Source organism: Cololabis saira, chromosome 16 (genome assembly GCF_033807715.1).
Source record: "Cololabis saira isolate AMF1-May2022 chromosome 16, fColSai1.1, whole genome shotgun sequence".
Classification (NCBI taxonomy): domain Eukaryota; kingdom Metazoa; phylum Chordata; class Actinopteri; order Beloniformes; family Belonidae; genus Cololabis; species Cololabis saira.
Window position 1 is genome coordinate 39,372,777 of NC_084602.1, and position 12,500 is coordinate 39,385,276.

A 12,500-nucleotide genomic window follows, 5' to 3' on the forward strand; every position below is an offset into this window, starting at 1 on the left:
GTTCTCAAACTAAGAGTCTCACTTATTCCTGGATGTAGTTGAACAGATATGAAGAGATGCAGGCAGGTGTGTCTCTGCAGGATGTGACGTTCTCTGATGATCAAACCAACATTTGTTGATGAACTGAAGTGAACTCGGCTGTAAAAATATGGAGGATCAGAGTTTATGCGAAAGATGGATCAGCTGATGATGTTTTTTTTTTCAACTTTCTCTCAAGGAAAAAGAATCATCGTAGAAACCAAAAGAGTTTAGAGAGAAACCGCCAAACATAAAACTGAGACAAACGTGAAAGCAATGATTCTCCAGTTCAGCATCAGTTGAGAAACACTGCCCTCTAGAGCATGGAATCAAATTTGTCAGTCTGATCCAACTGTTTGATCCAAGACGCCACATCTGGTTTCCAAAGCATACTCCAATGTGGTAGTGTAAAAACGTGGAGTCACCTAAATTACCAGCAGGAGCTGGCTCCAAAAGTCAATCAATGTCCACGTTCTCCAAATCAAGATGTCCAACTTTACAGAAAAAATAAAGTATATTTACAGTCTGGTACAGAAATACCAGACTGGAGTCCATAACTAGGTTTCATATCCAAGATCAGTGGAAGGGGGTTGGAGTTTTATGTTTCTCATGACTTAAATGATTCAATTCAATTCAATTCAATTCAATTCAATTCAATTCAATTCAATTCAATTCAATTCAATTTATTTATATAGCATCTAATACAACAGATGTTGTCTCTAGACGCTTTCCAGAGATCCAGAACATGAACATAAACATAAACATAAACATAGACCCCCGAGCAATTATTATATAAACAATGGCAGGTAAAAACTCCCCTAGTGGGAGAAAAGCCTTAAAGAAAAACCTTAAGCCAAACAGTGGCAAGGAAAAACTCCCCTTTAGGAGGGAAGAAACCTTGAGCAGGACCAGGCTCATAAGGGGGGACCCTCCTGCCGAAGGCCAGACTGGGGGAGTCGGGGACGTCAGCAGCACACAGCAGGCAGGTGGAAGCAGCAGTGGGATGACCAGAGGTGGGGAGGGGGGGCGTCAGCAGCACACAGCAGTCATGTGTAATCAGCAGCGGGATGACCAGAGGGGGGGGTGCAGGCAGGCGGAAGCAGTAACAGCAGACATCCACGTAGGCAGGTGGAAGCAGCAACGGGATGACCGGGGATGGGGGGAGGGGGGCCGGGAACACAGGCCAGAACGCAGCTCCCGAGGCTCCGGCCTGCAAACATGCACAAAAGAGAAAAAAGGGGGGCCGGCACAAGAAACTACAGGTACGATGGACAAAAATGATAGCTATGACATTTTTATAATAAATAAAAATGGTAATGGAGAAGAGAGGCAGGGAAAAGGAGAGGAGAAGAAGGGTGAGAGGCACCGCCCAGCGGATCATGTCGGTGCCCCCCTGCAGCATAAGCCTATAGCAGCATATCTACCGCGAAGCTATATTTGAGACTAACTATTATAGTCTTGTTCTATAGCTGCAGCTATGACTACTGACACTAACACACTAGAGTTTACACTACCTAGAGATTTACCAACACCAGCTAGAGGTTTACTAAACACTAACTATAGGCTTTACTAAACAGAAAGGTTTTAAGTTTAGTTTTAAAGGTGGAGGTGGTGTCAGCCTCCTTAACCCAGATTGGAAGTTGGTTCCATAGTAATGGTGCCTGATATCAGAACGCCCGCCCTCCAAATCTACATTTAGATACTCTAGGAACTACGAGTAAACCTGCACCCTGGGAGCGGAGAGCTCGGCCAGGAACATAAGGCACTATCAAATCTTGTAAATACTGCGGAGCTAAGCCGTTTTGGGCTTTATATGCAAGTAATAAAATTTTAAATTGAATTCTGAATTTTACAGGTAGCCAATGGAGCGACGCTAACACTGGAGAGACGTGGTCTCTCCTGCTGATTTCTGACAGCACTCGTGCTGCTGCATTCTGGATCAGCTGGAGCCTATAAATGATATCAAACCACAGTTTAATTTTTATTATTGGTTCTTGAATGACAGCTTCTTTGCTTCCTGGACTAACTGGTGATCAGCCAGCTCCTCCTGATATTAAACATGTCTTCATCAGCTGTGATGTTGACAAGAAACGCAAAACATTTGGTCTATTATAATCTAGTCAAATATCGGATGTTCTTATAAAAAAAAAACAACACATTTTTTGTATTGCTTACTCTGACACCGAGTCAGTGTGCTGTGGAACATGAATGAACCTACAAGGAGCAGGTTTTTGTACTGAAGATCAGTCATTTGTGGTACTGTGGTATCTTAAGGAGCATCTCTGCACCCTGGATATTTAACTGTGAAGGAGCAACTCTAGACCCTGGATAATTGACTTTTAAGGAGCATCTTTGCCCCCTGGACAATTAACTGTGAAGGAGTATCTCTGCACCATGAATATCTAACTGTGAAGGAGTATCTCTGCGCCTTGAATATCTAACTGTGAAGGAGTATCTCTGCACCATGAATGTCTAACTGTGAAGGAGCATCTCTGCGCCTTGAATATTTAACTTGTCATGGTTTTGGTGTTTAGTTCCTGTTTTATTTTGAAACCTGTGTCTTTTTGTGTCAATTACATCTTGATTTCACTCGTTCCTATCTGCCCTGATTGTTTGCACGTGTGTCTCGTTTAGCCATCTGTCTATATCTTGTCTTGTCTTTCCCATGCTCCCTTCTGGTCTGTACTGTTTCTCCCCTCCTTGTTTCCTGTCAGGTTTTTATCCTCTCTAGTGATTCGCTCTTGTGCTTTTGATAGATCTTGCTCAGCAGCACTTTTGGTTTGTTTTTGTTAATAAATCAATTTTTTTGTAACTCCTGCCCCCTTTGGTCTCCTGCATTTGGGTCCAACAACCACCACAACTGTGACATAACTGTTGGTTGTGGGTTTCTGTTCATATTTCCATTTACCATACATTTTGTACTGAGAAATGTCACTTGTGTTGAGATGTCTGCTTTTGTTGAAAATATCATCAGCTTTCTTGTTGACGATAAACACAAAACCCAAAACCCAAACTCCTTAAGGCATGTATTATGGTTTCTGGATATTTCAACTGGTCTCCTCTACTTTTTGCTCTTCCAACATTTGGATAATTCTTCTTCCTCAATATTTTATATTGTAACAATATGTTTTTCTTTAGAGATTTTTTAAATTAATTTTCGTGTAATATCTTTGGGTTGGGTTAGGTTGGGTTTATGTCTTAGTGCTTAATCTGACAATGAGTAACTGAGCTGTGGAACATTGATGAACGTATGAAGAGCAGGTTTTTGTACTGCAGATCAGTCATTCGTGGTACTGTGGTATCCAGCAGCACAGAAATAAACTGCACTGCTGCTCAAGTTGAGTCTTTCAACTGTTAACGTGCAGGTCTTGTCTTTATCTGCACTCCCAGTCATCTTCACATCCACTCCAGGTTCAGGATAATGGCTGCTCAAATAACTGTATCCCAGGAGTTGTAGTGTTCTGTTTCCTGACTTCTTATACCAGAGGATTGTTCCGTAGGTCTGAATACTGTGTGAGCAGTGGATTTTGGCTGTTTCTCCTCTATTTCTATAGATGTGATGTGGAGTCTGGAAAACTTGGTCATTTTTAGAAGAACCTGTGGAAAAAACAACAGAATCATCAACCAGCAGAGATGTAGAAGTATTTTTACACAGATGTGAACAAATAAAATAATTTTTTACCACTTTACCTGAAACCAGAATGACATGGAAGCTCATGCAGCAGACGATGAACAACATCATTTTGTGTTGAAGTCAGTTTGTTTCTGTTTTCATGATCTGATGAGCAGAAAACTTCAGTGGGCGGAGCCAATTTTGCTCCTCCTTCCTGTGCTGGGTCATTCTACGAGGACTAGGACCTAAATGACTTCTAAAAGTCAAAATCCACCTCACATTGGATCTTATTATGTCAAATTACGTCAAAGTTTGGTCAGCAGTTATGAGACAAACTTAGCAGATCATCACACACGTATTCAGCATTTCTCATTCATCCGAATGTTTTAAAATAAATGCCAATTATTTTGACATTTCTATTGGGATGTGGAACCGTTCATTGCAGACTCAAACGTGGGTTTCACTTTAACAAATCCTCAGTAGGATTCCACCAGACATGAGCAAGAAGGAGACTGAAATTAATGATCTACGCTTTGGTGTGCTCTGTGAGTGTTAGCGTCGCTCCATTGGCTACCAATTCAGAATCCAATTTAAAATTTTATTACTTGCATATAAAGCCCAAAACGGCTTAGCTCCGCAGTATTTACAAGATTTGATAGTGCCTTATGTTCCTGGCCGAGCTCTCCGCTCCCAGGGTGCAGGTTTACTCGTAGTTCCTAGAGTATCTAAATGTAGATTTGGAGGGCGGGCGTTCTGATATCAGGCACCATTACTATGGAACCAACTTCCAATCTGGGTTAAGGAGGCTGACACCACCTCCACCTTTAAAACTAAACTTAAAACCTTTCTGTTTAGTAAAGCCTATAGTTAGTGTTTAGTAAACCTCTAGCTGGTGTTGGTAAATCTCTAGGTAGTGTAAACTCTAGTGTGTTAGAGTCAGTAGTCATAGTTGCAGCTATAGAACAAGACTATAATAGTTAGTCTCAAATATAGCTTGGTGGTAGATATGCTGCTATAGGCCTATGCTGCAGGGGGGCACTGACATAATCCACTGGGTGGTGCCTCTCACCCTTCTTCTCCTCTCCTTTTCCCTTCCTCTTTTCTCCATTTCCATTTTTATTTATTATAAATATCTCATAGCTATCATTTTTGTCCATCGTTCCTGTAGTTTCTTGTGCCGGCCCCCCTTTTTTATCTTTTATGCATGTTTGCAGGCCGGAGCTTCGGGAGCTGCGTGCTGGACTGCGGTCCCGCCCCCCCCCCATCCCCGGTCATCCCGTTACTGCTACCACCTGCCTGCGGTCCCCACCCCCCTCTGGTCATCCTGCTGCTGCTTCCACTTGTTTGCGGTCCCCCACCCCCCTCTTGTCATCCCGCTGCTGCTTCCACATGACTGCTGTGTGCTGCTGACGTCCCCGACTCCCCCAGTCTGGCCTTCAGCAGGAGGGTCCCCCCCTTATGATCCAGGTCCTGCTCAAGGTTTCTTCCCTCCTAAAGGGGAGTTTTTCTTGCCACTGTTTGGCTTAAGCCTTTTCTCCCACAAGGGGGGTTTTTACCTGCCATTGTTTATGTAATAATTGCTCGGGGGTTTATGTTCATGTTCTGGGTCTATATATATATATATATATATATATATATATATATATATATATATATGTATATATATATATATATATATATATATATATATATATATATATATATATATATATATATATATATATATATATATATATATATATATATATATATATATATATATATAGGCATAGTACGGACAACAACATAATAGTTAACACATTGTGGTGAACTGGAGACATACACTTTCTCCCACTATGGGAGTTTTTACCTGCCATTGTTTATATAATAATTGCTCGGGGGTTTATGTTTATGTTTATGTTCATGTTCTCGATCTCTGTAAAGCGTCTAGAGACAACATCTGTTGTATTATATAAATAAAATTGAATTGAATTGAATTGAACTTTAATTTTAAAGAATGGGAAATCACATTGAAGGGTTGTTAAGTTAATTCACACATTCCATTCTTAAAGTTTTTCTCTCAGAGCTGTGAAAGGCCTGAGAGGATGTGAATGGTTCTGCTTTTTCTCAAAGTGATTAGTTTGACATCTATAGAGTCTATAGTGTTTCTTTTCGTGGAAGGCCCTGTTGGGCCCCCCTGAATTCTTCTCCTGACTCCAAAGGTGTAACTTATTCATGGAGAGATTGAATTGGATTCTACTAGTCCTGCTTTTAAAGACTTTCCCAAATTCTCCTTTGGTTTGTTTATAAATGTTTGTTTCTGGATAATATGCGTATCTTTATGGGGCGCCGGCCGGACATTCCTCGCCAAGTGTGACCTATTGAAAAAAGGTCATGTGAATATCCCTCTCCCTGGAACTGAGTTGTCGTAAACCAGGCTTGGATCAATACAATAAGTTACAAGAACTAAATGTATTTAGTGGGTGGCGGTGCCTGCAGACTGTTTGTAAAGACGTGCTGCAGCTAACAGGAAGTGTTCACGTTATTATATCTGATCTGGATGAGAAGAAAGACGATCATCAGCTCAGAGAGATGGGGGCAGGTGCATGAGAGAGTTAGACTCAGTACTCAGATGAAAAGAATCCACCGTTGGGAGGTTTTTGCATTGAGGATCCATCAATGGAAATCACTGTGTTGACTAGCAGCGCAGAAGTAAACGGCGCTGCTGTTTAAACTGAGTTCCTCAGTTGTTAAAGTGCAATTCTGGCCTTTCATTGAACCGCCGCTGATCTTCACAGTTGCCCCAGGTTCATAATAATCATTATTCATCTGCATGTGTCCGAGGACCTGCATCTGACGGTCCTTGGATCGTTTGTACCAGGAGATCATGTTGTATTTCTGATTGTTGTGTGAACAGACGATTCTGGCTTTCTCTCCGTGTTTCGTGAACATCTCAGCTGGCGTCTGGTGGACTTGGTCGTTGAGAGAAGAACCTGCTGAAAAGATTCTCTCTTAAAAAAGTAGATAAATATAAAGGTTAGCCATTTACAACCACAGCAAGTCTGAGTGATTACAGAACAAAATAACCTGGTGAGAAGAACCAGAGCTCAACTTCTGATAATAAAATGGGGAATAAAATATCTGACTACTCCGCAGCAACTTTTTCTGCAAGATAACAAAAAATACGCAGTTTACAAGAAGAACTAAAGCATCGTTACCTGAAACCAGTATAATATTCAAGGTGAGGCTGAAGAGGATGATCATGATGTCGACTTTCCCGATGAATTTAGCTTCCAGACAGGTTTTATGAAGGTATACAGTTGCTGAATATGCTTCTCTTCTCAGGAAACCCTCCCATCAGGGAAACAAAAACTCTGCAGGTGGGTTGAGTTAATGCACCTTTTCCTCCTCCAGACATCCAAATTTCACCACCATGATACTCCCACTTCCGTGTTTAAAAGTGAGCATGTCTCCAGTAAGACATGCTCACTTTTCATATTTAAGTTGTCTAACAAGTGTTTTTGTCATGCCTCTGTGTGTTTTTAATTATATTGGCTATTTGACTGTTTATTCAAAGAACACAGATTAGTTTAACCAGTAAAGAGCACAGAGTACTGAAGGACAACAAACTGAGACTCCAGCAGCGGGGTTTTTGTTCAGCTCTTTCAGTCACCTGCATCACTGTGTTGACTCACAGCACAGAAGTACAAGCCTTTATCTTCTGGCTGCAGGTTCTTCACCGTGAACGTTCCTCTCTCAACTTCAGTCTTTGTGGCTGAATATTTGTCTTTGCTGAAATGTCCAAAGTCATGATCCTGTTTGGTTGTAGTTGTGAACACGATTAGTTCCATCATTTTTCCAGGCAGTTGTCTGTACCAGTACATTTGGAAATAGTTACCATCTTTAGTATGGTTACATTGCATGGTTGCAGCATCATCCTTATCTTTCCACAGGATGGGGGTCTGATAGACATCACTTCCATCAGTTAGACCTGTGTGGAAAACAATGAAAGTTAGCAGAGGTTGACGACTGATATCACCATCTAATCACTGAAATAAATGTTCCAACACTTGACCTTTTATCCAGAGTGTAAACACCAACAAGCTGAGGAGACCATGTCTGATAGTTGTCATGTTCTCAAACTAAGAGTCTCACTTATTCCTGGATGTAGTTGAACAGATATGAAGAGATGCAGGCAGGTGTGTCTCTGCAGGATGTGACGTTCTCTGATGATGAAAACAACATTTGTTGATGGACTGAAGTGAACTCATTTGTGAAAGTTTGGAGGATCATATTAGAATTGAACTGAAATAAACAGGTATATTTTTTCGGAATATTGGTATTTAACTGCTAACATTCGTCTTTCTTGTTCTTTGGTGAATTCTTCCTGGTGCTCAGTATTTGGCAGCTTTTAGTTCTGCACTAGATCATGTCTGAGCTCTAATTCAGATGTCGAGGCTCCACTCTCTCACTTTAACTTAAACTGACGAAGCATATTGGATAAGTGAAGGAGAGCTGAGCGTAAGTGGAAGACAAGCTATTGGTATAATTCCAGATGTTGAAGGACAGCTCATGTGTACCTAAGAAAGCTGTGAAAGCAGCTAAAATCAAGTATGTTCACGTAACATGAACTAACAGAAAGTCTAACAGAAATTGTTACCTTAATCCGACTGATATCGCATTTTTAAAAGCCAAGTATACACCTTAGTCGGGCTGTAGTCGAACCGAACTGAAGCTCTTGAGATCGAGCTCTTACTGTCAGATAATGCGTCATAATCCGAGTTATTCCGGCATGTATACACAACCCACGCTTAGCCGAGCTAGCGACTGCCCCGGGACTCCCCATTCAGAAGGGGACGGCACCGCGGGAGCCAGAATATCAACACAGTAGGAGAAGACGAAGACGAAAAACAAAGAAATAACTGGAAGAACTCCAACGCAAAAGTGAGTGTGGTGCCACCTAGCGCCGCGGAGTCGAACGCACTTCACTCAATAATTGATTGTGTTCTTGCGCATGTTTACTAGGATTTCTTTGAAACTCCAGTTTAATCCTTAGCTAGATTGTTGCCAATAGCTTGATTTAGATTTGCATGGAATCGCACTCATTGTAACTTCCGTTCACATGTGGAGTACCACAAGGTTTTATCCTCGGCCCTCTTCTGTTTTTCTTGTTCTTACCCTCACTTGGATCTATTCTCCAGAAAGCTGGCTTGTGATTCCAATTTATTTCTGATGTTTATTTCAGATATACATGGCATTTAAAAAAAAAGACAAAAAGGGCTTTTCTGTGAAAGAGTGCTTTACAGAAATGAAGGCATGGATGTTAAGTGCATTATATGCGCTTGAATGATGAGAAGATCGAGGTCATGTTATTTGGGCCTAGTGATGCCTCTAAAGCTCTGGTGGATCTGGGTCTTTTGAACCCTCACAGGTACCTGACACAGACAGCAACAAACCTGGGTGTAAGACTGGGCAGGGACCTTAAACTTGAGTTGCACATTAAATCAACTGACCAAATTCATGCCGTTTGTCTCTCTGCAACATTTTCAGATTGTAATCCATGCTTTTATCACAACTCTTTTGGACTGCTGTGATGCTCTGTACTCTCGGATGAGCCAGACACTATCTGGTTCAAGACACTGCAGCTTGTCTTGTAAGGGGAAGCAAGAAAATGTTGTCATTTTAAGCACGTTTTCCATTGTAGATAAAAGTACTTGTACTGGTTATTGTTCAACAGGATAGGACACAGTGAGGTTGGAAATAGCTGCATACAGTAAAGACAGATGTTATGCAAGTCTGTAGCTCCCCCTACAGATGAATAAAGTGTCTTCAGGGCAAAGGCTGGGTTTTCGTTCATGTCCCTCAGACGCCAGCATCACTGTGAGAACGACTCACAGCGCAGAAGTACAAGCCTTTGTCTCCTGGCTGCAGGTTCTTCACTGTCAACGTTCCCCTCTCAGCGACCGTCTTGGTCACTGAGAACTTGTCCTCCAAACCTCCAAAGTTGGGATCCTCTCTGACCGTAGACGTGAACACGATTGTTTCCATAGTTTTTCCTGGCAGCTGTCTGTACCAATGCATCTGGTAATACGAGCCGCCCTTGCTGTGGCTGCACCCCAGGGTGGCGTTGCCGCCCGCAGGCGCCCACAGCAGCGGGGTCTGGGTCACCTCATCTCCGTCAGCGTTACCTGAGGGAGTTTGACAGTAGTGGGAGTTTAGCTGGACTATCCCTCAACTACACATAAAAGTATGAATCAGTTATATCAATTGTTGTCTATTGTTTTGTAGTTTGTTGTGCTGGTCTGCCCCCCCACCTCCTTTTCTCTTCAGTACACGTCTGCAGGCCAGAGCTTCAGGAGTTGCATGCTGACCTGCAGTCTTTTGTTGTTTTTATCAGTGATAACATATATGTTGTTGTTCCACTGAGGTTCTGTTTACTTCTAATACGTTGTGAGGATCAGTTACTTTCTGTGCTCTGAAACCTAAAAGTCCCAGAGAGCTACAATCTCATGAACATGATCATGGTTAATAAACTAAAACTGAGACCACAGCTGCTTCCTGCCAGACGGCTGTGGCGGTCCTGGTATTTGTACGAGCATGTGGCGGCGGCGCATCACTGTGACTGGCGGCGCAGTAGTAGGTGCTGCTGTCGTTCATTAACAGCTCCGGTATCATCAGGGTGAAGCTGTTCTTGGACGTCTCGATGGAGGACTGGAAGCGTCCCACCTCGTCCTCATGCTCCTTGATGAGAAACTCCACCTGAGCTCCACCGTGGTTCTGTCGGTACCAGAGCATGGTCTGGCTGCCCATGCTGAACCCACGTCCCAGGCTGCACTGCAGCGTCACGGCGCCTCCCGGGTACGAGAACTGATCTCCTGACTGGAGAACTTCAATAGCAACACCTGCAGTACGGGTTGGGGTGGGGGTTCCAGCACTGTTCATGAGTATTTCTGTAAATAAGGTTGAACTTTAACAGATTAATGTACCCACCTGAGTGGAGAAGACACCACAGATAAAGTCCTACGGCAAGCATGTCGTCTGGTAGCCGGTCCGGCACTGCTCAGAACAGAGAGGAGGGTCACATGACTGACGTTATGACATCAGAACGGTAGGGGTAGGACTCTGTCACTGGCCGTCTGAAGTCACGCCCGTCTAGAGTCACGCCCTCCTCTCTCTTTAGTGCTCTAAACTCTCGTTTTTTGGTTTTAAAGCTACAGCTACTTTAAACAGCATAAAGAACAGTGACTACGTTTACATGCAGTCAAAATTGGGGTTAAGGTTAATATTCCGGTTACTGAAACATTTGGAATAATCTGTTTCCATGCGTGAGCAAACAGGGTTATCCCTGTATACATGGCGATTGTAATCATTTGGGATATCTGAAATGATGGTTTTTGGAGACTATGAGCTTTGTTTTCGTGTAAACGAACGGCCAAAATGCATGAAAACACCACCGTTTGCTACGTGTAAACGGGGCCTTAGCTTGTATTTATCAAGTTAGATATTTAACACAGTTAAATAACAGCCTTCGACCTTCAGGACCTTCAGAATCTTCAGAACTGTCAAACTTCCCTCATTATGAACCTCCTGACAGAAACCTCAGGCAGTTCAGCGAGGTTTTTGTCAGGAGTCTGGCTGAACCACATCACTGTGTGCTGGCGGCGCAGAAGAAAACAGCTGAGGCTGACGCATCCGCGCTGGCGATGATCAGTCCTCCCGTTCTCGCGTCTTTCCTCGTGATCTTAAACCGAGACTCCAGTCCTTTCTCATAGTTTGGATCAGAACCAACGTAGCTGTACCCGATTAAGTTGATGAGACCGTTGAAGGTCTGCTGGTACCAGAGCATCACGTTCATGGAGTCGTCGTCATGACGGCAGTCAAGTTCCACCCGTTCCTTGTCTTTGACTATTCTTGGACGAGACGGCTGAAATGTCACGAGCTCGGCTGGATCTGTGGATGAAACGGAGATCAGTCACGTTTGTGAGTTTGGTGTAATCAATAAAAAACAAGTTTTACTGCCCCGACATTTACATGGGAGGAAGATGAGCAGGAGGATGGTGGAGCTTGGAGGCATTGTGATGCTGGCGCCGCCGCTCCGTCAGAATCTGTGAAGAGACGCCGCTGGGAGGGGGCGGGGCTTCCCTCTTGTTTTGGGAGAAATTTCACTTTAAGGTTCTAGAAGTGGTTGGCTGTACCAAAATGAATCACACACACACTCGCTTTTGCTATAATAATATATGGACCCTTATTACCAGCAAGAAAAGCAAGCATTTTCATAGAAGACACGCACACAATTACTCTTTTTGCTAGGACAAGGTGTCAAGTCATCCCCCACAAATGGCAGAGCAATATTACGCACACACAATTACAACGGGCCAAGGCCCATACTCTTACCTCGACACGAGACTGGAGAGCCGAAAGAGTCCTGATACAGAGTAGGCCAAAGAAACCGCGCTGGGCGTCGTGCACTAGACCCACAGCAGACTCTGAACCCGGATTACCGGCTCTCGCGTCTTTATACCTTTCTACTCAGCACCTTGCGGAGGGGGGGGGGGAAAGGCCAATTCGCCCCCCCGTCCGCAAGTTCTCAAAATAAGTCTCGGCTTAAAAAAAAAAAAAAAAATCACTGGGTTTGTATGTATATATTTATGTATGTATGTGTATGCGTATGTAGGCGTATATATGCATATATATTAAATATAGCAATAATGCACATATATATGCCTTTGGTTTTTACCTACATGGTATCAATCATTGAAAAATAAATAAATAAATAAGTAAATAAATAAATAAATAAATAAATAAATAAATAAATAAATAAATAAATAAATAAATAAATAAATAAGTCTCGGCTCACACGGGACCAAAATCCTGTGTGAACTAGCTTCTC

At 42.8% G+C, this 12,500-nt stretch overlaps 1 gene segment (V, D, J or C); it reads right to left on the bottom strand.

Moving 5' to 3' along the window:
- Window positions 1–11,255: 11,255 nt before the first annotated feature.
- LOC133462204 (T cell receptor beta variable 20-1-like) lies at window positions 11,256–11,927 on the bottom strand. The segment is given in 2 exon segments: window positions 11,256–11,560; window positions 11,642–11,927. Coding segments are annotated over 2 exon segments (348 nt in total).
- Window positions 11,928–12,500: the final 573 nt, after the last annotated feature.